Raw genomic sequence first — 24,701 nt, 5'->3', positions numbered from 1 at the left:
AAGATAATACAAGACAAGGTAAAGAAATAATTAGTTTTTCATGAAATTTAAGTCAAGGCACAAATCACACTTAGGCTTGTGGCCCGTCTTTCAATTTCATGCTTTTGATTTGATCTAAACATGGTAATATGAACATTCAAGCAATTTCAATTATTTTTGTTACATTTAAAAACAGACAATCTAATGACCTCACTTTTCTCTCCGATTTAAAATAGAAAGAACAAATGATGCGAGGATCGTAAATGATTCTGAATTGATAAACACATTTCTAAAAAAAATTAATAAAATAAAAATAGTGTACCTAACGGAAAATATGCCCTGCCCTGTCATCATCTTATTTCAACAATCCAATATTTTCTCTAACCCTTGCTCAATGTACAAGTTTGAAACACCCCACGACCCTAAAAACCAGAAGTAAAAGTGTCTAAGTCAGATAAAGGTGTTACGACAAAGTGAAAGAAACCAGGGCACTTCACCCTCCAGGGAGCAGTAAATATTCTTCGTTTCAAATGAAAAAGCACTCACGTACCTAGGAGGCTCCTAAGTAATAAATATATTTTTTAAACTACTTTAAAAAAAAACCACACAAATTTTTTTTTATATTGCAATCGTTCAGTACAAACCAATGTACACTGTGCGTATCAGAGCCTCTCTGAGTGCCTTTCTCTGAAATACTCACAGTACACAGTTATGCATTATGCAGACAGTCCAAAACAGCGATATTGTTATACACAGGTTAAGTCAATGTGACATCATCATGTGACTTTTTTGATTGCATTTACTCTATAACCTAAGTATTTAGTCCAATCCAGCAGGCCCATTTTGCAATGCTGAACAACACAGTTAGGACTGTCATGGTGGTAATTCTTCTAATTGCTTAACATCTTACAGGAATTGGGTTCAGCTGTGACATATTGACGTGTCTACTGTACTGTAGGCCCCAAGTGTGAATGTTTTCAAGACCAGGTTAAAACGAATAAATACATTTTACTAAGCTATCTTTTATTTCAATATTTTGTTTTTAAATGTCTTTAGTTCTTTGTTTGATTGTACTTTTAATCATGTGAAGTACATTGAGTTACCGCGTGTATGAAATGCGCTCTATAAATAGCGCTCTATAAATAGCGGTCTATAAATAAAACTGTGTTGCCCTAGCAATGATTCAAATTCTGTGAACTTGGCTAAGTCGGCTAAATGAAGTGTAGCCGTTGAGGTCCTTGAGTCACATGTTTAAGCCATGTCTCAATGGAAATGAAATATACTTGGTCAGGCATCACAACCAAATTTGAGCAGGCTTGGTGTAGACTGAGAGGAAGCGGATAGTTCTATTTTAACAGATGACAAGTGTAGCATGAAAGGACTGTTTGACTCAAGCAAAATGGTACAAAACAGGGCAATGAAACCTTCTCCTGAACATCAGTCCAAACCAGCAGCAAAAGGAAGCAGGCTATTTCCTGTTAGGTTACTTAGCAACCAATGCCTAATATGGGCAAGGCATCATCACTTATCGTCATCGTCCCTGGTGTGCTGGAGCCTATCCCAGCAGACTTTGGGCGAGAGGCAAGGCATACCCTGAACTGGTAGCCAGCCAATCACAGGGCACACATTGACAAACAACCATCTCCACTCACTTTTCACACCAATGGGACAATATAGAGTCTTCAATGAACCTAACATGTATGTTTTCGGAAGGAAGGAAAGGAGAAAACCAGTGAGAAAGCACAACACTGGAACAGGGAGAACATGCAAACTCCAGATTTCTTAACTGTGAGGCTGATGTGCTAACCAGTTGACCACTGTGTCTCCTTTGTTATATAATATTATTAAATGTTTATTGCTTCATCGATTTTATATGTTAAATTGTTGAACATTTGAAATGCTTTCTTAACTTGTATTAAGAATTGTCTTCAATTATGGGGGTATGCTCAGAATAAACCAATCATATTCAAATTAATATTAAATGGGACTCACTACACACCTGCAACCATTAAATGTAGTGATAGACTTTTTTCAAAGCCAATATCGATTATAAGTAGTCAATGAGACCGATAACCAATATTTCAAGCCAATATTAATTTGTAGTAAAAGAGAAAACATTAGCTTAAAATAAAAACAAACAAAAACTACTTTTGCTTTTAATTTCAAACATATAAAGAATTGACACCTGTGTTTAAAAATTATTTAAAAAAAATCAGGGAGCATCTAGGGTCATCAGCATGTGTTAAGCGGAATTGAAAACTAAGCAAGTAAATAGTTCCCTTAAGTTTTTTACTGTCAATAGTTTTCAAAAATGTGAACATATTTTTTAATTTAAACTTCTTCTTTTTTTTTTTATAAAAAAATGTAGGTAGTTCTCAGTGTCAGCATAATTTTTTATAAAGTAGAAATGTAAATAAAACCATGAATGAAATATTCCCTGTATATTACTGTCTATATCACTGAGTCTATGAACATCTTACAAATCCTGATGAAAACTCTAAATTCGCTACGTTTGCAAGCATTCGCCGCTCAGTGAAATACCAGCTTTATCAGCCTTCAGATACGCAAAAAGTAATTGGTCTTTCCCTAATTAAAAGCATCCCTGATTGACCCCAAATAAACTTCAGATGTTCTATAGCAGGCTTTTCCTGACATTTTTAATATTTCTAGCAGATGCCAAAAGGTTCTTTAGTAACACTAACTGGTATTTGGAAAGGTTTTAGTTCCAGCTGAAGAAAAACAGCCCCCAAAGGCATGATGCTGCCACCACCATGCTTCACTATAGAGAGGGTGCTGTATTAATGATCACCTGTTTTGCTTGCCTCACACATACCTTCTGGAAATATGGCCAATAAGTCAAACTTTGCTTTCAAAATTGTGCAAACACTTGAAAACTCTCAAACTCATATAAGAAAATGTGTTGTAGTCCAACGATACCAAGGTTGAACTTTTGGGTCATAATTCCTAAACGTAAGTTTGGGGAAAACACAATACAACTTAGGGCTGCTCGATTAATTATAAAAGTTTCTTTTTTTTTCTTTTTTTATAAAAAAGGTACACATATATATATTTAAACGACTCAGATTTAGTATTATTAATCTTTTATTTTTGTTCACCATTATGCCAATTTTATAATTGTGGAGTGTGATAATTGAAATTGTAATTTAATTTTGATTAATTGCACAGTCCTAACACAGCTCATCACAAAAAGAACACTAACCTAAAGTGAAGCCTATTGGTGGCAGGATTATGCTTTGGGGCAGTTTTTCTTCAGCTGTACTGGGGCTTCGTCAAGGCAGAGGATCCCAATGTTCCTAACACTAGTCAGCGGTAGCACAAAACTTTCAGGCTTCAACTAGAAAGGAAAAATATAGAACAGCTAGAACAGCTCAAATTTAATGTATTTGCAGTTAATCCGGAGCACTGTAAGTGGTGGCAGGTGTGTGCTTACTCCTGTTTAACATGAGTGTGAATGTGATTAATTGTTTGACATATATATATATATATATAAATATATATATATATATGCCACAGTACATCCTGCTCCAAGTCCTGGTCTTCTGCCCCAGTTTCTTTGGGTATTTGTCATTGTCACGACTGTTTCCCAACCTTTTTGTTCCCCCTTGTATATCTTGATATGAATAGGCTTTTCCTGAATGTTGTCATCTTACTTGCAGCAGGTTACTACCCACAGCATACTGGCACACTACTTGGTTTGTGAGTTGAGCTAAATATAAAAAAATAGGGTGGTTTAGGTCAGTGTGTGTTGCTTGATGGTTGACAAGGAAACAGGAATAGAAGTCCAGCAATGGCTTCTTGAGGAGATCAGATGTGCGCCCTCACACAGATGATGGACAGGCATGGTAACATTAGAAGAACTTCCCAAATAAAACTTCACATGCATACCTGTAGTGACAGTGAACATGACAACAGACCTCTGTGGCCTTTAGCTTCATAGGTCAGGGTGATCAGATAACTGCGGCACAGCATTGAGCTAATTTGAGCATATGACAGCATGCACTCGTCCACCATTAGGAACTTCAAAGCTAAGAATCCTTATGTTAGATTCAAATTGTACTCTTTACATTGCTTACTTCACATTCTTTAGAGTTCCTATGAGGTCGTGTGATACTAAGTATAGTGCAGCTAACTACTATTATACTGTAAGACGATAATCTTACCTTTAAAGAGTCAAAACACGCAATTACTCTCCCATTTTCCACCTGGCAACTTTTGGATGGGTGGGCAAATTTGCACTCTTCATCACTGCGTGAGCAAGTCCCCCTCTGAAACTGCCGACACACTTCCAGGGTCAGCCATTTTGTGTCACGTATAGAGGCAATATTCAGCGCCATGTCTGCGTCGCTGGCTTAGTTGGAGCAGAGGTGCTCAGTTGAAGGAGGAGGCCTGTCCTCTGAGGAGCGCTTCCAATGTATTCCAGGAAAAACAGAAAACAAGTGATGGAATTTGCAGCTGTAAATGATCCACTTTCACTCAGTGGATATGATTGGTCTCTGTAGACAGGGAAAGGAAAGATTGGACTGGTGAAGACTTGCTGTGTTAGTAGATGATGGAATTGCACTGCTGCAGTAGTTGTCAGTTAAACTGTAGATTGTTCATCATTCAGCAAGACTCAAGTGCAACCTCAGGCCAAGCATGGTCCAAGATGAGTTCAATTGGATGTCCCAATCGCTCCAAAATGTCCAAAAGCATATCATGGAACAGGAGGAAGTTGAAAGGGTTCAAGTGGCCGTCGTGTTTGAGTTCTGTCACGATTACAGGTGGACTCAGGAACTCTTCAAAACTAGCCAGGGATCTCAAGTAGGGACGCTGTCTCATAAGAACCTTTCTATCAGCAATCTGGAGTGGAGAGAGCAAGAAAAAAAGAATGAGAACATTGGTGCGATCATGAAGCTTTATGTGGCTAATTAAAATCAGCAGCAAGGAACAAGGAAGTCTCGCCGGCTTGCATGGAGAGCTCCAACAATGGACGACCATCTTGTCCACTGTCACCACGACTTGTTGTCGAGCAACTCAAATGGTGCAAGTTGTGGTGACAGTGGACAAGATAGTCATTTATTGCTTGAAACACGCTTAGGACCGCTCCCTCATTTGAATAACATTTCGACATGACAAAGCGTCTGCAGCATGAAATAAATAAATGTGTGGTTGATATTTATTCATTTATTTTAAATTTTGGCAGTTTTGGTCCTCCATAGAAAGAGGCTATGTTACACAATACACTACAAAATGAAGTTTTTGCAGACAAGTAAAATAAAAGATAATTTTGAGAGTGAAAAACGTCGTTTGTTCTCTTCATGAACAAAACAACTACCGAAAATATACCTACCCATAATCCTAAAGAGGAAGGTATGGATCGTAATGGATGTTACCTATCCTATCCTATCCCATCCCTACTACTTGAATCCAGGCCATTGTCTAACAGAACCTGCCCCACTTGTCTGATCATGGCTAACGAAATGAGAAGCTTCTCAGCCAAATGGTTCAGAAGAGCAATGTCCCTCTCTAAGGCATGATTTAATTTAACAAGGTCTCCCCACGGAGGGAGGCAATCGTGGAAAAGACAGTCAGGTGAAAATCCTGCTAGAGCTGACCTTTATCAATTAAACCTCATTATTTTTAGAACTCATAAAAAGACTGGAGTGAAGCTACCCTACTTTGTCAGAATGTATGAAAGGGAAATGGTGCCACTTTCTCCCCTCTTCCTCATTTAGTCTTCCTCATATGATTGTGTTGTGGCCTGGGAACACATCCATCACATAGTTTTAGTTTTTTTATGAGGGACTTTTGAGGGTCATAAAAATTGTCATTCGAGATGATCTTGGACGGCTTTGGACCACTCCAGCATACAGTATGTAGTGCATGCAGCTTTGGTTTAGTCTTGGTCAGATTCAGGTTTTAAAGGGGAGGTCAACCTTAAACATTTCCTGATAATAATATGCTATATGCGACCTCACTAGTCTAAACATGACATTCTGATTAATATTACATTTGTGGAAGATGAGTTATGCAGCAAAAATCCAGCAGGCTTATACGGCAGCCATTTTGCCACTTGCTGTCGACTGAAGATGACATTACAGTTGCTCAATATTAACCAGAATGTAAACAAGTGGGGCTGCACAGAACATATTATTGTCAAAACATTTTTGGGGAGTTGACTTCCCCTTTAAGATAGAATGAACTTCTTTTGGCCTAGCCTTGTTTAGCTCGTGCTAGTGTCCGGCTCAGTGGTCTTCAGGCCTCAATGCAACAATAAATGAAGTAAAGGCCAAATGGTCCAACAACCACCATTTTGATCTCTGATTTGGGTAGTGAATATAAATCTGTGAAATGCAGTGTTATTTCTAATAGGCAGTTATATTCATCAACATTCATCAGAGGATGCAAATAATCTTGGACATTAAATTGTCTCACCTGTGTAGGACCATAATTCAAAGCCAAAATTAATGTTTAGCATTAGTGTGCATCTCTGTGTCAAGGCAAAAGACAGAATGACCTGTGAAGCAGGACAGACCTATAAGAATGCACCACAGTAGTAGACTTTATGGATTACTGATGCTTACCAAGGCCAGCTGGCAAGGGCATTATCTTGCTAGTCTGCTTAATTGTATGAGAGTCAGCGGAACTGGGGTGTCTCAAGTGAAAGTCATTGGCTTGACCACGGAATACCTCAAATGTAACCCATTAGGCTGGTATATGTGCACTCTCTGACTGTGTGCTGCATTTTATCTTTGCATTATGACTAGGTTACAATGGCAGAGGCCAAAAGCATGGCCTGCAGAAAACAACCTCCAATTCCAATGACGTTTCTGCATAAAATGTAAATACAAACAGAATACAGTGATATGCAAATCCTTTTAAACCTGCATTCAATTGAAAACACCAAAGGTATGATATACAGATGTTCAAACCAATGCAAATATTCACTCATTTTGAATTTGATGCCTGCACTACTATCCCAAGAATGTGTTTTAAATAGGGATGTACCGAAATGAAAATGTTTGGCCGAAACCGAAAACCGAAAATGAAAAATGCTTGACCGAAAACCGAAACGGCGAAAAAAAATTATGCCAATTTTTACTATCTTTTCCTTTTGGCTTTTCCCTTCAGGGGTCGCCACAGCGAATCAGGTGCCTCCATCTAACCCTCTGCTCTCACACTAACTACCTTCATGTCTTCTTTAACTACATCTATAAACCTCTTTGGTCTTCCTCTAGACCACCTCCTCCTGCCTGGCATTTGGAAACTCAACATCCTTCTGCCAATATACTCACTATCTCTCCTCTGGACATGTCCAAACCATCTCAATCTATCATTGCATTTATTATAATTAATTAAAATTATATTATTATTATAAAATATTAATTTAGCACTGGCATTTTAACAAAGCACAATATAAATTGAAATGTGCCCACAACGCAGACATGCTGGCTAATGGTACATTAAACACCAAACGAGGGTTGAGTATTTTCTGGCGGTGCGATTGCACTTTAAAGTCAATGTAGTTCGCACAGGCGGGCACGGATGCATGCGGCGGGACAAGGTGTGGCACATTTAAAATCCGCACATTCACATATCCACTGACGTTTAAAAATAAATTAAATACATTTGTTCACACCAGCTAATCGGCTTCGGAAACGGACTGCAAAGTCACACACAGTGTCCTGAACAGGTCTGTCGCCACTATGAGTGTTTCCGTGTTTAAAACTGTTGATAGCAATAGTGCTAGCATTAGCTAAAGTATTTAGTACGGCCACCGGGATGTCGGTGAAAAGTGGAAGCCTTCGAGCGGCTCTAACAAAAAAAAAGAGAAGGCGCTGTAGGAGAAAGAGTGGCTGTACTGCAGTACACGGCAGTTCTGTCTTTTTTCGACTCGCTTAAATGTTGTACACCAAGCGAGTCGACGCCCCTCTCCTCCGGTGCGCAATGATCCCAGGAGCTGCTGCGACCGACCGGTACAAACTTGTATGGTGAAAAGTCAGCGAGAAGCGAGGAGACACTCACCGCCGCGTTCGCTGTTTAATACAAACAGACGCTTGCTTGCAGCGTTTTTTTGCTTGCGTCACCACAACATTCTTTTCAGCCGTATTCTTTCGGCTTTAATTTTATTTCGGACGAATGCCCGAAAATGGCTATTTTCGGTGGCCGAATATTCGGTGCATCACTAGTTTTAAAGGTGTTAGTTGTACAGTTATCACATTGATTATAGACAAATTATTGTTTTCTTACTGCTGAAAATAGTTAAAGGAGTCAAGTATGCCTATAACTTATATTTGAAGAAGTAGCGACAAACTGTGTTAACGGACAATGATTTTCTGGAGTGTTACTGATGCCAAATTATATTTATCTTTTACACAATAATGTGGGTTTTTAATTCAGTGCCATCTGAGGGATCAAAGGTCACGAGTATTCAAAATTGCTTTTTGGCCTTGCTGCTTTCGTGCACAGATTTGTCCAGATTCTCAGAACCTTTTGATGATATTATGGACCATAGATGATGAAATCCCTAAACTCTTTGCAATTTTGCACTGATAAATGTTGTTCTTAAAATGTTGGACTTTTATAACACGCAAAGTGGTGAACCTCACACCATTCTTGCTTGTGAACAACTAAGCATTTCGGGCAGAGATGTATTTCTACTCAACCGGCAGATAAAGGAGCTCGTTTACTGCCAGTTGAGTACCTGCATGTGGCTAAAATCAAACTGTGGCAGGGTTTTTACTTTCTGGACCGGGATTTGCCATTTCTGCTTTCAAAATGTTTCTTTTATAGGCAATCATGACACTATTCACTGTACATCTTTGGCATGTTCCAAACAGGTGTTTTTATTTACTTTGATACAATGTCCCAACTTCATTGGAAATAGGGGTTGTTACTTAGGTAGAAATACAAATCGCTGTGACAGAATTGCTCATGGCCATCCAACTGTGTGGCTGTATTTCCACTTATTACCATTTTATGGTGGAAAATCACAGCTGTGGGGTGATTTGCATGGCCAAGAGGTAAGATTGGTCAAAGTTATTCAAGGGTGTGAAGAATGAACCATATTTCCAAGAAGTACTGGGAAAATGTTCCATTCCTGCGTGTAATGGAAAAATGCAGAAACATGTAGATTTTTTTTAAATGACCCTTTGTTTCTAAAAGCCTAACCTAACGTTCAAGGTGACTTTGAGTGGCTTGGTCACTTGCAAACTGTTCCTTTACACCTTTCATCCTCTCAGAAAGAAACAGAGCAGGTCTACAGTATATTTAGCAGCTTCATGTGGCTTTAATATACTGCTTATGAAATTGCATTTGGCATAAGCCTGGGCTCCTGGAATTGACTGTCAAGTAAGGGCTAGTGAATGTGACTTCACAAGGACTTAGCTAATGTTCAGACGCAACATAGGAAGCATTTTACAGAGTCAGCAGATTGGCGTACTGCACTTCATAATAGCCTTAGCTTGTGACCCATATGGCCCTGTTCATGATATGGGCCAGATCTTTCTCCTTGTTAGATGAGATGACCTACCACTTTCCGTTACGCTTACAGTACATTTTAAACATCAAAATAGGCTGCATTTAACTAGTAAAATGTAAATAAATTTCACATGCAAAACCCAAATCTGAATCTGGATGTCATTCTGTATTCATATTAGTCTGAATAATCATCATCAGTCTAGTCACATGCTGTAAAATCGTTGCTCACATTAAAAATTGGATTTAGAAAGTGATCTAAGTTTTGTATTCAATTAAATCCAGATGAAAATACTTGGAAATAAAAGATACATTTGATCGCTTGTTGCTCTTTTGATTCCCGATGTTTTCAGTGGATAGCTAAAATAAAAGAATTGGCCACATTGTTTCTTTACTTTTGTAGGGAATATTATGAAGCAGAACAAATCAGGATTGTTTACCGTAACTGTTCAACCTACTGTTGCTCTTTCTCTTGTGCAAAACAGTGATGGTTTGGATTAAATGTGTTGTATTAGTACTCGTGCTGTGCTAAAATTTACACAATTTTATATCCCGATATAGGTAATTTAATTTTATATCCCGATGTAGTATTTTTATTTAAATTACATGATATTTTCTCTATTAATTTATGAGGCACATATTTTATATCAAAAACACAAGTAAATGAAAACCCCCCAAATAAAAACACAATAAAACACAAATATCCAGACTGTGGAAAAATACCAATCAAAATATCTGGAAGTGTAGTTAGTTTTCAAGGAATGTACAGAGTTGTTGGGCACATTTGTAATGTAGTAGTGTGATGTTATTTACATCCATGCTCCACTTACAGTGCTGTAAACTCTTATTTGCTGGGGATTGATTACTCATGCCTGGAGAGTGAGGTACAAAGATGACGTGATAGACAGGTGACATTACATACTAACTGTGTTAGTATAACAGAGCTAGCCCAATACCACAAACTTCAAAATAACAATATAAACGATAGTTAAATAGTACGGTACACAGTAAATTCTGTAGAGTTAATTTTACTCTATATAAAAGTGGGACCAAATAGACTCAGTTTAGAGTAATATTTACACTTGGAAGAGAGTAAAATAAAGAATAAGGGGGGGGGGGTCACTCAAGGGTTGAGGAACGAGCTCACAAATTTCAGCTTGGGAGAGAGCCGATCAACTCCCTGAGCCATGCAGCTCCTGCTGCTTGTTAGTATATCGCTCGTGTCAACTGGACTCCTAACTAGATTGAGACCAGTTCGTGAATAGACCAAAACATTGTTTTTGGTCTCTGGGAGATAAGCAAGCAGTAGCAGGGGCATAGCTCAGGTGGTAGTGTGACAGTCTCCCAAGCTGAAGGTCATGAGTTTGTTCCTTAACCATTGAATGACTTTTATTTGTTTTATTTTTGTCTTTATTTTACACTCTTCCAAGTGTAAATATTAGCCTACTCTAAAATTGAGTCTATTTGGTCCCACTCTAAATAGAGTTAAATTTACTCCACAGAATTTACTGTGTAGATGTATTTACAGTATGTTGCACTATGATATAAATCGTAATATTGCCCAGCATACGTTGTATATTAGAATGAGTTTAAAAGCAACACATACAACAATACATATCTGCTAGGGCTGCTCGATGAATTAATTTGATCAATTAATTTGAATTGATTTGTCAGGACATTTTATTTCAGATTTTGCAGTTGAAAGCAAGTCCCCACAGACATGTACTGTTTGCACAATATGGTTGCGAACAGAATCAAACTAGTTTGCAAAAGCAGACAGACATGCAAAATGATTATCTTCATCGCAACTATACACAAAAACAGTAATAATTACATCACAATCACAAACAACCAGAGAACATAATCTGTAATGAAAATAGCAGAAGTCTCTCCACCCTTTTGTTTAATTATTAGTACATGAGAGAGATGAAAGAGTCTCCTTTGACCAGTACGAGGGAGCCGGCCAGGGTCATAGATAAGTTTCAGACTTAAAATTATTGGTGGCTTCACATTACACAATGCTAAGTATTTTCAATCCACGATGTACAAGAAAACATTCACAACTATGACCAGCAGTGATACCGCCCACACACGCACAAGTTAAAATTATTTAGCCCATGTGGCAAAAAAACAAAAAAAACAACTCCTGACATTTGCACTGTTGGCAGAGTAAAGCCACTGCTGTGATAATGCCTCACTCCCTCTCAGGAGTTGGTGCAGAAAACCCATTACAACACTGGCAACTACAATAATGGTCCTAACTGGGAGCTTCTCATTTTCAGTCTCACACTCTCACACAGATAAAACATCCCCTCTCCTCCCACCTGAACTGGTGTGCAGCACACTGCAGCATACTCTTGAAAAATGACTGTGCTTCCCCACCTCGTCTCAGCAGGTCCCCGAGCTTGGCCGTCTGCTGTCCCCGACACCGGAGGCACCTTGTGTGGCACTGGGCGACGGCTACAGTGCGGCTGTCTGCCTCAGCAACTGGAGTTAATGACCATGTGAACTGTTGTCATTCCTCGCACGCTGCCCAATGCAGCAGTCAGAGGCCCATGCCGACATGGGTTCCCTTTCAATATCTGTCTCACGCTCAGCCACGCAGCAAGCAAGCGAGCGATGAGGCAGGCAGGCAGGCAGGCAGGCCGGCAAGCGTGCGGGCAGTCGGACGTGCAAGCAGAAAGCAGAAGAGTGCCGACTTCAACTATTTGGCTGAAACATTTCCAGCAATCACACCCACCGCCCCTAATGCACACACACCCTAAAGCCAGCCCCTTCCTGCCCACCAGCAGGAGACAGTACCGCCCTTTCAGAGCTCTAGCCAATGGGAGAAGAGCAGCTATGAATCAATGCTGTCTGTGCATCCCTATTGGCAGAGAGTAGGCAATGAGGTGAAAACTGCGCTTACAGTGACATCCTCTGAATGCTAACTTGTCGGGGTATTTCCCCAATTTCATGCCTTGCCACGCTAGCCATTATGTCATTCCCATCAGTCAAAGCCATGGAATATTGAACAAATATGTCTAGGAACTCTACATGCATCTCTCAATGCAGTCCATAAGGATGATCCTCTGTGTCCTTGTCTGTGTTCTATTGATATGTCACACCATCCCCCCAGGAAACAAGAGCGTCGCACCTCCTCCCCTCATCATCCTGACAGACACTCCAATTATTCACTTCTCTTTTTCTCTGGTCCTCTAAGCTGTTTTTCACATAGAATTTTAATCATAAATCCGAGTTTACTGGACTGGATAATCGCGGCCCATTGAATATTTCTGTTCCTGGCGGCGGGTCAGCCCATCCAGTTCACCCCCACCTCCCTCATCCAATTGATGACATACCGGTTGGCATCATGTGAGCGGTGAAGCCAGGGCGTCACAGAACTGATGAGTCAGAAATTCAGATTCAATCGAACAGCTGTACCGTCAGTCTGAGTCGCATACAAAGTCTAAAACAAAGGCTGTGAATGACACAGCAGCCTGGGTGTTTCGTTGATATCGGTGGGCTCAACATGCTTTACAATTCTGACTTTACTCTGATGTGCAAAGTCAATTAACAGTCCGGCAGTGATGTATCCACTGGAAAGAGATTGATTAAATTGTTTACTGGAATAAAGTACCGGGAATATTAAAAACGCTTGTGTAACAACGCTGCTCACTGTTGTCATTGGGTGGGAGAACAGAGTCTAGCAACAGTAAGGTTTTAAAGATCCTGTCACCTTCCTCAAGGTCCAGAGCCCTGCAAGTTTTAGATGTTTCCGCCCACTAGCACACCTGATTCATATAATCAGCTCATCAGCATGCCTGATAACGATCCTGATCTTTAGTATCAGGTGTGTTGGTATGGGGAAATATCTCAAACCTGCAGAACTCCGGACCCCGAGGACCGGAATTGGTGAACCCTGTTCTAAGGTAATAGTACCACAAATGGATTGTTGCACCCTCAAGAGACCATAGCACACGTGCTATATGCTCACACCTTCAAAAACCATAGTAGCCTCACTCCTTTCATAAAGATGTGCGCATGGAAAGCTAGGTGCAAATTTGATTGCGCATGCAAACAGATGTGGAGGCTGATCTGCTAACTGGCACACCCAGGATTGGCATATGCCCAAAATTGCTGTGACATTAATTTTTTGGTTGCTTTGTTTTCATTTGTTCAGTTTTTGTTTTTTGTTGGGCAGAGATCGTTGGTTCTGATGGATTGTCTGCAATGGTACTGCTGCGAGGAGCGGGACTGCGTGGACCCCCCCCCCCCCCCACGCCCCCAACTCCCCCGGCGTGGAACCGACCGAGTACATCCCAGAAAAAAACGTGACTGGGAGAGTTTGCACTAAAAAGTACAGTGATGCGAGAAAGACGACTAGATGAGGCAAGAAAATTTCAGCCAATCTTTTAGCAATGTGTTTTGCTCGTCAATGGAAGAACTGTGGGCAGTTGGAGGACGGCGCTTGCTTATTTACTTTCTAAGTCAGCTTTTAGAGAGTGACGTCGTGTGTGCTGTGATCGTGTATGATCCCAGCGCCTAATACTGATCAAAGAAAACTCTCTCATCTCTTTCATCTTTCATCACAGTCAAGAGTTGGGTGAAGTGAGTCCTTTTGGTCACACTCTACATTGAGTCAAATTTACTCTAAATAGTCAAATCTACTCTACAGAATTTACTATGTAGCAGTAGGGCCCTAGTTTTTATAATTATTATTAGCAATTATTAATTAATTATTAACATTTATCATGTTAATGAGTTCTCATAATAATTAGGAAACTTATACAAATCAATGCACAGCATTTTATTCCACAATATCTCTGCCAATGTTAAAAAATTCCACTACTAAAACTTTTCTGGGGAATCACAATTGTTCCATCAATGGAGAGCTATTTTTAGAACAGACCCGCGGGCTACTCATGTGGTCTTTGGGGGCTACCTGGTGCACCACATTGGTGACCCCTGATCTAAAGACTGGCTTGGAGCCAGCCAGTCACAAGAAGGAGTCATGCCATATCGCCTATAACAAAACTCCTTTCAACTCTGCATTTCCTTGCAACTGGATTCAGTGTGACGTGATAATTAGTGATGGACTCTCCAAAGGCAGTTTTTTTTAAGTTTGGGGTCCCATGTTTTAAATGTAAATTTACACAGGATATAGAACATTCAAATTACACACACTCATAGTAAATTAAACCAAATAATACATCGGTTTGTAGTGGCTTCTGGCTTCCCCAAATTATTTTGAGTGAGATTTAATATCTGTAAGTCAGTAATAATTTAGCATGCCTTTTCCACTAATACTTCCAATTCCATTACTTCAAACTTCCTTTTGCGCTTGCAATGCTCTTCCAAATTTTCCATGGTGAAAAACAGCAGACCGTATCTTAGAGTGAGTGGACCCACACCTGCTATTTGGGATCATAGTAAAATGTTGCAATCTTACTTTCATTTGATTCTTAAATAATGCCAAATAACAATTTCAGCTCATGTCCAGATAACTCCAGGCCGCCTATTTCCTAAATAGATTTTCCAGCAGGAAAACAAACCACACACAACAAAAGCCTCGCAGACAAACAAGCTGAGCCACTTCCTTCCCTCATGGTATCCCCTCCCCTCTTATCATCCCAGCCCTGTTTGACCCCCAGCCTGCTTGGCTCACTCAAAAATAATGGTATTTAGGAATTCTGGGAACTGAAGCGACTTTATATAAAAATAGAATAAAAGGCTATTGTGAAAACAATGGCTAAGTCCACCAAATGAATATGTGTGAGAATGTCCCTCAAAATGTGTAGGAACAAACAAATGGGTGGCTAATTATGACAAAGAAAACCAGGCTCAGAAATAGGCCACTAAACGCAGATCAATAAAAAGGCAGCTGTCTTTTTCTATTATTAGCTGTAATCAAATATCAAAGAGCAGTTAGTTGCGTTTTCTTCCGCTTGAAACCCATTCAATCACACACTCAATTCACACTGGCTGAATAGTTTATTGTTTGTATTTTAATCTAATTTATTTCCACCGTCGACTGTAGTTGACTGTATTTTCTTTTTTGACAAACAATCCTACTTTCCCAAACCATCTCAGCACACTGCAGTTTACTGTCAGTGTTAGTGAATGGAGCATCATCCATCCATCCATCCATCCCTGAACCGCTCATTCTTCTTGTTAATTAGAACTACAACAGGTGCCTGTTTCACTGTGCTTCATGTTTCACACATGGGCATAAAGTAATGATATTTTCAAGAGGATTTATTACACTTAAAAGTAAAATAGACTGTATTTACATGAGCAATGCGTGGGCGTAACTGCTTGCTGCGTGCCTACACTAGAGCACTTTTATTGTTATAAATAATTGCACATGAAAATGAACATGTAATTAAACTCCGTGAGGCTTTGCATCTGCAATAGTACGTCATATTACCCAACAACATGTTGATCTTGAACTTAATGCACCAACGCACCTGCTGGATATCGATGATGAGTTTATACAGTTTAGCGAAAGTGCATAAGCGTGCAGAGACACCACTGACCACATCTCTGTCAGCGCCCAGTGGACGGTTCAATCACGAGATATTTACAGCAAAGCAAAAGCAGCTAACGGCTAAGCTAACTTCCTTCCCTCTTACCTGATGGCGAACCTGTCACATCCAGCTGCGCGTGGCGGCGCTACTCTGTCGGTCGAAGATGCGGGAGCCGCGGCCCATCAAATGACATCAGGCAAAGGTGACCATCCTCAGACCTCTCACTACTTTGAGAAAGGTCTTCTTTTTTTTAAGCCTTCCAAATATGCTTTTGTTTGTGACTTAGTAAGTCTCGCTAGCTCGCTCACTACTTTTAAGGCTCAGGAGAAAGCAACAAGCGATTTTGACAGTTCATGGACGCGAGTAAATGCGTCATGTTAGGGGGGGGGGGGGGGGGGGTGTTCCACGCGTCAACACTGTACTAACACGTTAGTAATGCATAATTAAGCACGTATTACGATAATTTCGGACGATTACTTATTTAGTAGCCTAGTTATTTTACACACTTTGTTCATCAGGGAGGCGAAAAATAAACTTTAAACCAAGGAGAGATACAATACCGCCCTTTTGTAAACGTGGATCAGTCCAGCAGAAGCAAGGGGAGGAAAGGAAGGGGTGCCTGTTGCCTAGGAAACAACATTGAATCTCTCTGAGGGAAAGATGTGGCTACTGATTTCTCAACAAGTCACTGTCTGTCTATTTGTTAAATAGTATGAAGGAAACACTCAATTTGCTAAATTTATTCAGATTTAACGCCAAATACCCTCCCTGTAAATCACATTTGCTTCCTTTCCTTTTACAGGATTATAATAAAAATGCAAACAATTATGGATGGGTGGATTTAATATTAAATAAAATCACTGCTCACAACTACATCTTCATAACACAATACATGAACTTGAACACTAACTAGCATTATGGGTTGGAATTGGGGGGCTAGAACATAAAATGATTCCCGAGAATGGCTAATCACTGCTCCCTAAAGGGATGGGTCAAATGCGGAGAACAACTTTCGCCCCACTTCGATGGATGTGACAATCAGTGGTACTCTTTTTGTCAGCCTCTAACACAGATTAACCAATATCTTGTATTGGTTGGCCCAATGACCAATATATATATTGGTTGAAAACACCTACCATTCTCCAGTGGTTGTTTTAACCAAAGGATCTGTCGGACATACCTACCAACTAGATTGGTCAAATGTAACCTTTTTTGTGTGTGTGTGTGTGTGGGGGGGGGGGGGGTGTAATCTGAACAATCCGTTTTTAGGGTGTACTACTACTACTACTACTACGAACTATTATGATTATACTCTTACAATAAGACGTCTTAATTTAACAATAGTTGTAGTCCGCTGTTGTGCAGATGTTTCTAGTATTTTGCTGCTATCATGTAGCTAACAATAAAAATATTATAGCCATCACTGTTGCACTACCAGAAACTTTAACCACAAATGAATAGCTGTATTGTTAAATAAATACCTTTCAGAGAGTGGAAATGAAAAACAGCATTGTTGAGAATTATTAAAGTAAACGCAGTTTTCGATAATTGGAGCTCTCTTGTAAACTGTACTGTGTAGGCGTGCTAGTGTAATATACAGTAAAACTAAATTATAATATTCATTAGGGCTGTCAATATTAAAGCATTAACTCTGCACAGCAAATCCGTCAGTGTTAAATTTCCAGTGTTATTTTAACACTGTTAGGATAAAAAGGTAAACTCCAGTCAAAATGTAAAGTGCTTCCAGGACCTTGTAAGGAAGACAAATGCTATATAAATGAAGTACCATCCACCAGAGTAAAGTGTAGTTTGAGTAAAATTTTTAACACTGACATTAGTGCAATACACCCGTAAGTGTTTAATCACAATAGTGTAGTTTGGCAGAATTAAATGTTTAACACTGGCACTAGTGTAAAGTAATTTCAACAATACTCAGTGTTTACCAATCTAGATTTTTAACACTATACAATGTTGGAGTAACACTGGTTAAGTGTGGAAAAAAGTGTAAGATTTACACTCATTGGTGTGGACACATATAAACATTTTTCTAGTGTTAGATTTAACACTCTCAGTGTTAATCTAACACTGGCGATTTTGCTGTGTTTAGTGATTTGACTATCCTTCCCTGCTAACACATAAACATATGTGTATACAGAATGTTAAAAATACTTCTGGAATGAACACAGACACAAATTTAGACCCACTGACTGCTATCTTTGCTGAACGCTTCCCATTGAGTGTTTGAACAATGCGCAGAACAGATGCATGCTGCTCTGTTGGGGTCAAGGTGAAATGTCATTAGAAGGAGACGTCACAGTTTGTCTGGACACAGACATGAGGAGATGGAAGCGATGAAAACATCACTGCTTGACGAATTTGAAATAAGATAAATAAATAATTCAGCATTAATTTGTTAGGGAAGTTTGAAATGCAGATATGGTGAAACATTAAGTATGATTCACACAAATGTATAGAAAAACATGGAAGGAAGAATTATGGGTAGCAGCACACATGGTGTAGTTCAATCTCCCTTCCCAAGGCCAAATATATTGATCTTAATACAGAGAAGGAATTTGTAGTGGGGGGGAAGGGGGGGCACTATTCCTGGCATACTTCTCGAATTATCTGTATACACCCACACACTTGTAAACAACTACAGAAGCAAACCTTGAAGCTTACACTATGCTTTTCTTGCTGCACAGCTTGTAGACTTTTTCCTTGTTTACTTCAATGCAGAGCAAAAGCCATTAAGTTGATATACTAAAGCAAACGTTTGTGTCATTCATTCCCGTTTGAGTTTTCCCCTTCCAACCCTGATCTTTGCATGGTTATTTAACAACACTTTTTGATCAACTACACCTAGACCTGTTATTTGTCATTGATTGCTGTATGTGTATGGAGGAAGATGACATTACAAACGGGGAAGGGGCAATATAGGGAACAGGAAATAGGGGACTTTTATTTTGTTGTTAGTAGCACGAACAACATGACAAGCCAGATGTTAATGTAAAATGGATTATTTTCACAGGGTTAGCGTCTCCATTTGTGAGTGCAGCATTGGGCTGAATGGACCAAGAAAGTATTCACCACAACGAATCAGTGATTTCAATCGGAAGCAGTATGCCCCCGCAGACGAGAAATAGACACTCACACAAGCAAATGTATATTATATTAACATGCTGACACAAAACGAGCCCATGCATAGATTCAGAGTGGCCCTCAGCTACACACTCACATGGTGGGCAAAGCTTTTACATCAAGAATAATATTGATCTTGGACATCAGCAATTGAGAGCGTATACCTGATTATGAAAGCTTTTAACCCAAATGCTTATTGCAGCAAATGTTTAATGGAAAGGGCTTACTGCAGACTCAAAGCTCAATTGACTGTGTGTGCATGTGTGTGTGAGATAGAGAGATTGTGTGCTTTCACGCTTACAGTCAATTTGATGGATTGTCAGGTGAGCACCTGAGCAGTTTGCCTACTGTGTATTTGATGACCAGTGGACTATATGCAGTAAGAAGCTATATGGATTGAAAATGTGTATAAGCAGACCCCCATGCATGCACACTGTGGCGGGCCAGTGTATTCAGAAAACATAACAGTAATTTTGAGGCAGACTCCAGTTTGTCATAAATCATCTGTGACATCTTTGCTCGTTTTACCACACCCAGAGTCCTTCATCACTTGGCTTGCTGATTTTAAAGGTGTCAAGTGTGTACCGTCAGTGCTTCTATTAATGCTTATGGCTGGACTTTCTCCAACGCATACTTGCTTTAATCATTTCAGAAATGCAAGATCATCACTGACGTTCATCATTAGTAAACAAAATTGTGAGTGAATTCTGTCTTTCGGTGTCAAGAAAGCGGATGCATTATTACCATGACAACGTGGCTTCTTGCACATCAAGGTTGCTGTGTGGTGTTCAACTGCAATAAGAACCAAACGGTGATGATTGCACTCAGCTGGGAATCTTGGCTATAAATATCCCTTTTTGTTTTTTCTCTGAACTTCAGTTGACTTCTTCCCTGAAATTGCTTGACAAAAAAAATCAATGTGCCTTCATCAGCTCCCCCACCACAGTGCAAAGTGCTTCCAAATACAGTATAGGAATGTGTATTATTCATGAGCTTCATGCTGATGCAAGGCCAGCGGCTCAGCCTAGACTCCTTGATGTCTGAACTGGCCATCATCACCGTCGAAAACCCCCTGTGATCCCGACTTGGCAGTCACTTACCTCAGAGGATTGATAATTCTTTGTAATATTCAATAATGCACTCAGGATCAGAGAGAAGTCAACTCCTTATACAAACATTCAGAAAAAAACGTCAAGTTGGCGGTAGTTATTAAAAAGTTTGTATGTTGCCAAGCTTTCACATGGTTGCTGGCATTTCTGTCACTGCACAAAGAATAATAAGCTATTGCTCGAACACATCAGTTTGAAATATTGATGCCTCTGCTGCAAGGTCGCTTGGCGCTGCCGCAGATTGGAGTTCATCCCTAGTCGCAGTCTGACCCAAGTGTCGCCCACCTCTTTCATAACTTTTATGATTATACTGCACTTGCAGATCTTGCTAGAATTTTGCCAAACTTAATCCTTGAATTACAATGTGACGAAATCAGACCGGAATTAGACCCTGTCAGATGTTCCCAGAGGAAAGGAATGCAATACTGACCATAGTGAAATCTCAAAGATCATACGGTGCTGAATTTCATCTCCATTTGAGGCCCAACAACTTGATGGCTTGAACCATTGCCATGCATGACGTCACACGAGACTTAAGCAAATCTCCGCAGGCTTCAGTCGAAAGCAATAAGGCAAATCTCTGGATGTGTTTTGTCATTGATCTCAAAGGTGCGCGGTGGGTGTGGGGGGTGCAGGTGTTTAAAATAAATAATAATAATAATAATTATTATTATAATTGTATTGGGGTTATAATAATAATAATAATAACTATTTTAACGTTTTTTTTATTGCAATGTCTTGAAATTTAACTGTTAATGATGGCTGTTTTGTTGGTGTCTTATTTGAAGCATCTTAAAATAACAGTAGTTAACTTTTATTAACCTCAAAACTTGCCTGCACAGTTCTTTTTTTTCTCTCTCTCTCTTTCCAGGCTTTGAAATATAAACAAATTAGTTTAATAGTACTTTATAGCATAGTGATTTGCAACCTTTGTACCATGGCACATGAATGTGTGCCATGAGATCTTTGAGGGCGCTGTAAGAAATGATCATATTTCTCTTAATTAGTCTGAAAATTATTATTTACTGGTATTTACTACAAATAATGTACCCTATCTTTGTTTATCTATCTTTGCCACTAGATGGCATATTGTGCATTGACATTTAAAGGGATTCTTGATTCATTGAGCCATTTTCAACAGTAAGAAGATAGTATTTTGTCTATAATTAATGTGATAACTTCATTATTTTAAAAAACTAATCTTGCCATTTGCTGTCGACTCAAGATGACATCACCCGTGCTGCGGAAAAAGGTAGTGACCAATCATGTCTCAGTTTGCTGATAAACCACATAAACCCTGTATTAGTGTTCATGGTCAGCTCCTTTTTCAGATTTTCCATCTGCTTGGAAATGAATTGCACATTTTACATTTTCACTCTCATCATCGATTTCTAAGTGGCCACTCTAGCATCGTCAGTCAGTGCCCCCTCCAACTACTGCGATTATTATATTACAGTAACCATGGTGATTTATTTGCTGCATGATTTCCAGTGGAAATGTATTTACGGAGGAGAGTGTGGGTGGGAGATCATGAGTGCGTTTGCTTGTGTACAAGAAGGAGTGCTGGGGCCTAATCAATTACATTTAGCACGTGTGCCCAAAAACAAACATTAGATCACTGTAGGTAAGTCAGTCAATTTTTTTGTTTGGATTCACGCACACACATGCACATACTTAGAATTACATTCATTTATTTTGTGTGTATTTAGGCATTATAATTCAAGTTAATGCCTCTATATTTATTGCGCTTGTATTTATTACAAAAAAAAATCATGTTCAAATAAAAAACATTTAATTGATCCAATCAATACTCAATACAACAAACGTCAACATTGGCGTGCGCCTATTCAAGGCCATTATAACCAATAATGAGTTTGTACCTCCATCTAGTGGTTAGACATTTAAAATAGGGGGGAAAACCCCACCAACAACGTTCTTTCATATCTGGCCGTCTTCGAATAGCTATTCATTCAATACTGTGAATGTTTTACACAGGTAAAATAAATAAATAAATAAATATATAAATAAATAAATAAAGTGTAAAGAACTGCACAAGCAAAGGGATGTATAAACTGTGTGTGTGGGGGGGGGGGGGGTGGGGGGGGTCTTATTAGGAAAATAGTCCGTTTAATGTATATATTATTGTTTAAACTGATTACATACGTACATTTGACTTGACGAAAATAAATAGTAGTGACTTCAAGTCATGGTCATTGATTGAGCATGTCCTATGAATTGAGTTGAGTTAACATGCATTTATTTGTGTTGGCTGCAGGGGGCAACGTTGCTCTGCAGGAATGAGCAGCGGTTTTCATTTGTCAGCTTTCTTTTGTTATCAAAGAGGGTGGAGCCAACCTGTGAAATATGCACTTTGTGAAGGGACCAATCGCGAATATCATTTAAGTCATACATTTATATTTATTATTCTTAGAGACACACTATTAACGTTAACCTAACCAAATGCCATATATCTTAAATTTACAAGATGATTTATCAATGTAATTAATATTCTCATTTTAGTCACATATAAAAATCCCCAAATCAGTTAATTAACGCAGTGACTGAGTGGTTCCCACTGAATGATTGAAACTGTTAAAGCACCCATGACCTGAAATTGAGACCAAACTTTCATTACACCCTTCACAGCTTAAGGGGACACCCTGTGCAGATGCAGCTCAACAACCCCAGACTAAATCAATCAATCAAACTTAATCTAAAAAGGCCCAACTCAATATGGAACTTTGTATATTGAGAATTGGATTGATAATAATATATTCTTAGTCAGTTATTAAATGAAGATGGTCAATTGTTTACATATGAAGAATTTTGCTCTGCTTATGGTATACCTGTTACACCTCATGAATACTCGTGTATTTGATGCAGTACTAGAGGGTTCTCGAATGTTATTAATCTCTGCTCCTGTCCAAACTTTTATCCTCATGGATTCTTTAGTGGTAATACATGCTCACTTTTAAGTGATGAAGCCTCAAATTGTTGTGTAAGTGACATCTGCAACAGTGTTATACTGGAATAATATATATGAAGAGACTGGAAAACTATAGGAAAAAGTGAGAGAGGTCACTTTCAAAATATTGCATACAGGTGTTACCTGGTAAAATGGAGCTGCAAAAATTAATATTGACCCGCTGTGTTCCTTTTGTTCTAATGAAGAGGAAACAATATCCCAATTGTTTTGGAACTGTCTATACCCATATTTTGGGGGGACGAACTTGAACAATTTTATCAATTCTAAAAACACGGATACCATAGGGGGTCGGGGCTCTCCCTTAGAGACATGGTGAGAAGCTTGTTCATCTGAGAGGGGCTCAGAGTAGAGCTACTACTCCTCCACATTGAGAGGAGCCAGATGAGGTGGTTTGGACATCTGGTTCGGATGCCTCCTGAACGCCTGCGTGGAGAGGTGTTCCAGGCATGTCCCACTGGCGGGAAGGCCCGGGGACGACCCAGGACACACTGGATAGACTATTTTTGTCTCTCGACTGGCCTAGGAACGCCTTGGGATCCCGTCGGAGGAGCTGGTTGAAGTGGCTTGGGAGACAGAAGTCTGGGCTTCCCTGCTACAGCTGCTACCCCTGCAACCCGACTCCGGATAAGCGGCAGATAATGGATGGATGGATAAAATGAAACCTTCACAATATATACTTTTCAGACATGATCTGCTTGGGCTATCTAATTTTGATAAACTGGATTTAGAGAAGGTATATGTTATCAACCTTCTTTTACTTTTGGCAAAGTTTCATTATTTCACTATGTAAAATTTGCAAATCAATGACCAAATCTTGCTGTTTTTAAAATGCTTTTGTTAATGTATCTGGATGATGTAAATTATTTGAACCCAAAAGCTATTCGGACCAGAAGGCTATGTACAGATTGTGACCTATTGACCAATTTCATTGTCTCTTTGTTCGGGAGATTTACGTCCTTGTATTTTGTATTGTTCCTGTACATTGTAGTTCCCAATAAAGCATTATACAAAACAACTATACCTGAGAACATCATACAGTACATCGCAGTAGAGACAGTCTTCTTTTTTTGTGAGCTACTGTATATGCTTCATTTTTTAATTCGGCCTGTAGTTTGTCTCGTTTGTCATAAGTACTCTCTCTATTCTCTCAGAAGTTTTATGGCTTGTAAACATGCATTCTGACAAATTTGGCTTTGCACAGTTCAAAGTTTTTTTCGTTTCATTTGCGCCAACATAGCAACCCAGTCAGCATCACTTGTTGGTGTGAAGTAGCAACCTAAACACCAACAACGATGGGACTCGGGAGCATGTATTTTCCAAGATCATTGATTTGAGTTCACGGATTATCTTGTCGATGACATTGGCAAAAATAGGGCAACTAACAAAATGAAGACACGACAAGGCACAATTAACGACGCCTAACTTCTTTCATCCTTACAAAACCCACAAAGACAGGTAAGCTAACATCACAGTTTAGCTAGCAATAGGAAGAGTAGTTTGGGA

At 39.4% G+C, this 24,701-nt stretch overlaps 1 protein-coding gene across 1 annotated transcript in view; it reads right to left on the bottom strand.

Annotated features, from left to right (window-relative positions):
* The window catches only part of LOC147178272 (muscleblind-like protein 2a), a 52,412-nt gene extending 40,208 nt beyond the window's left edge, over positions 1-12,204 (bottom strand). The window contains 2 exon segments of the mRNA XM_086068434.1: positions 4,161-4,839; positions 11,839-12,204. Of these exon segments, the coding sequence (XP_085924560.1) occupies positions 4,161-4,334 (174 nt within the window). The 5' untranslated portion in view covers positions 4,335-4,839; positions 11,839-12,204.
* Positions 12,205-24,701: the final 12,497 nt, after the last annotated feature.

Source organism: Leptonotus elevatus, chromosome 2 (genome assembly GCF_054856555.1).
Source record: "Leptonotus elevatus isolate MCC_2025b chromosome 2, RoL_Lele_1.0, whole genome shotgun sequence".
In the NCBI taxonomy this organism is placed as follows: Eukaryota; Metazoa; Chordata; class Actinopteri; order Syngnathiformes; family Syngnathidae; genus Leptonotus; species Leptonotus elevatus.
Note: the sequence above shows the minus strand (reverse complement) of the source record. Positions and strands in the feature narration are given on the sequence as shown.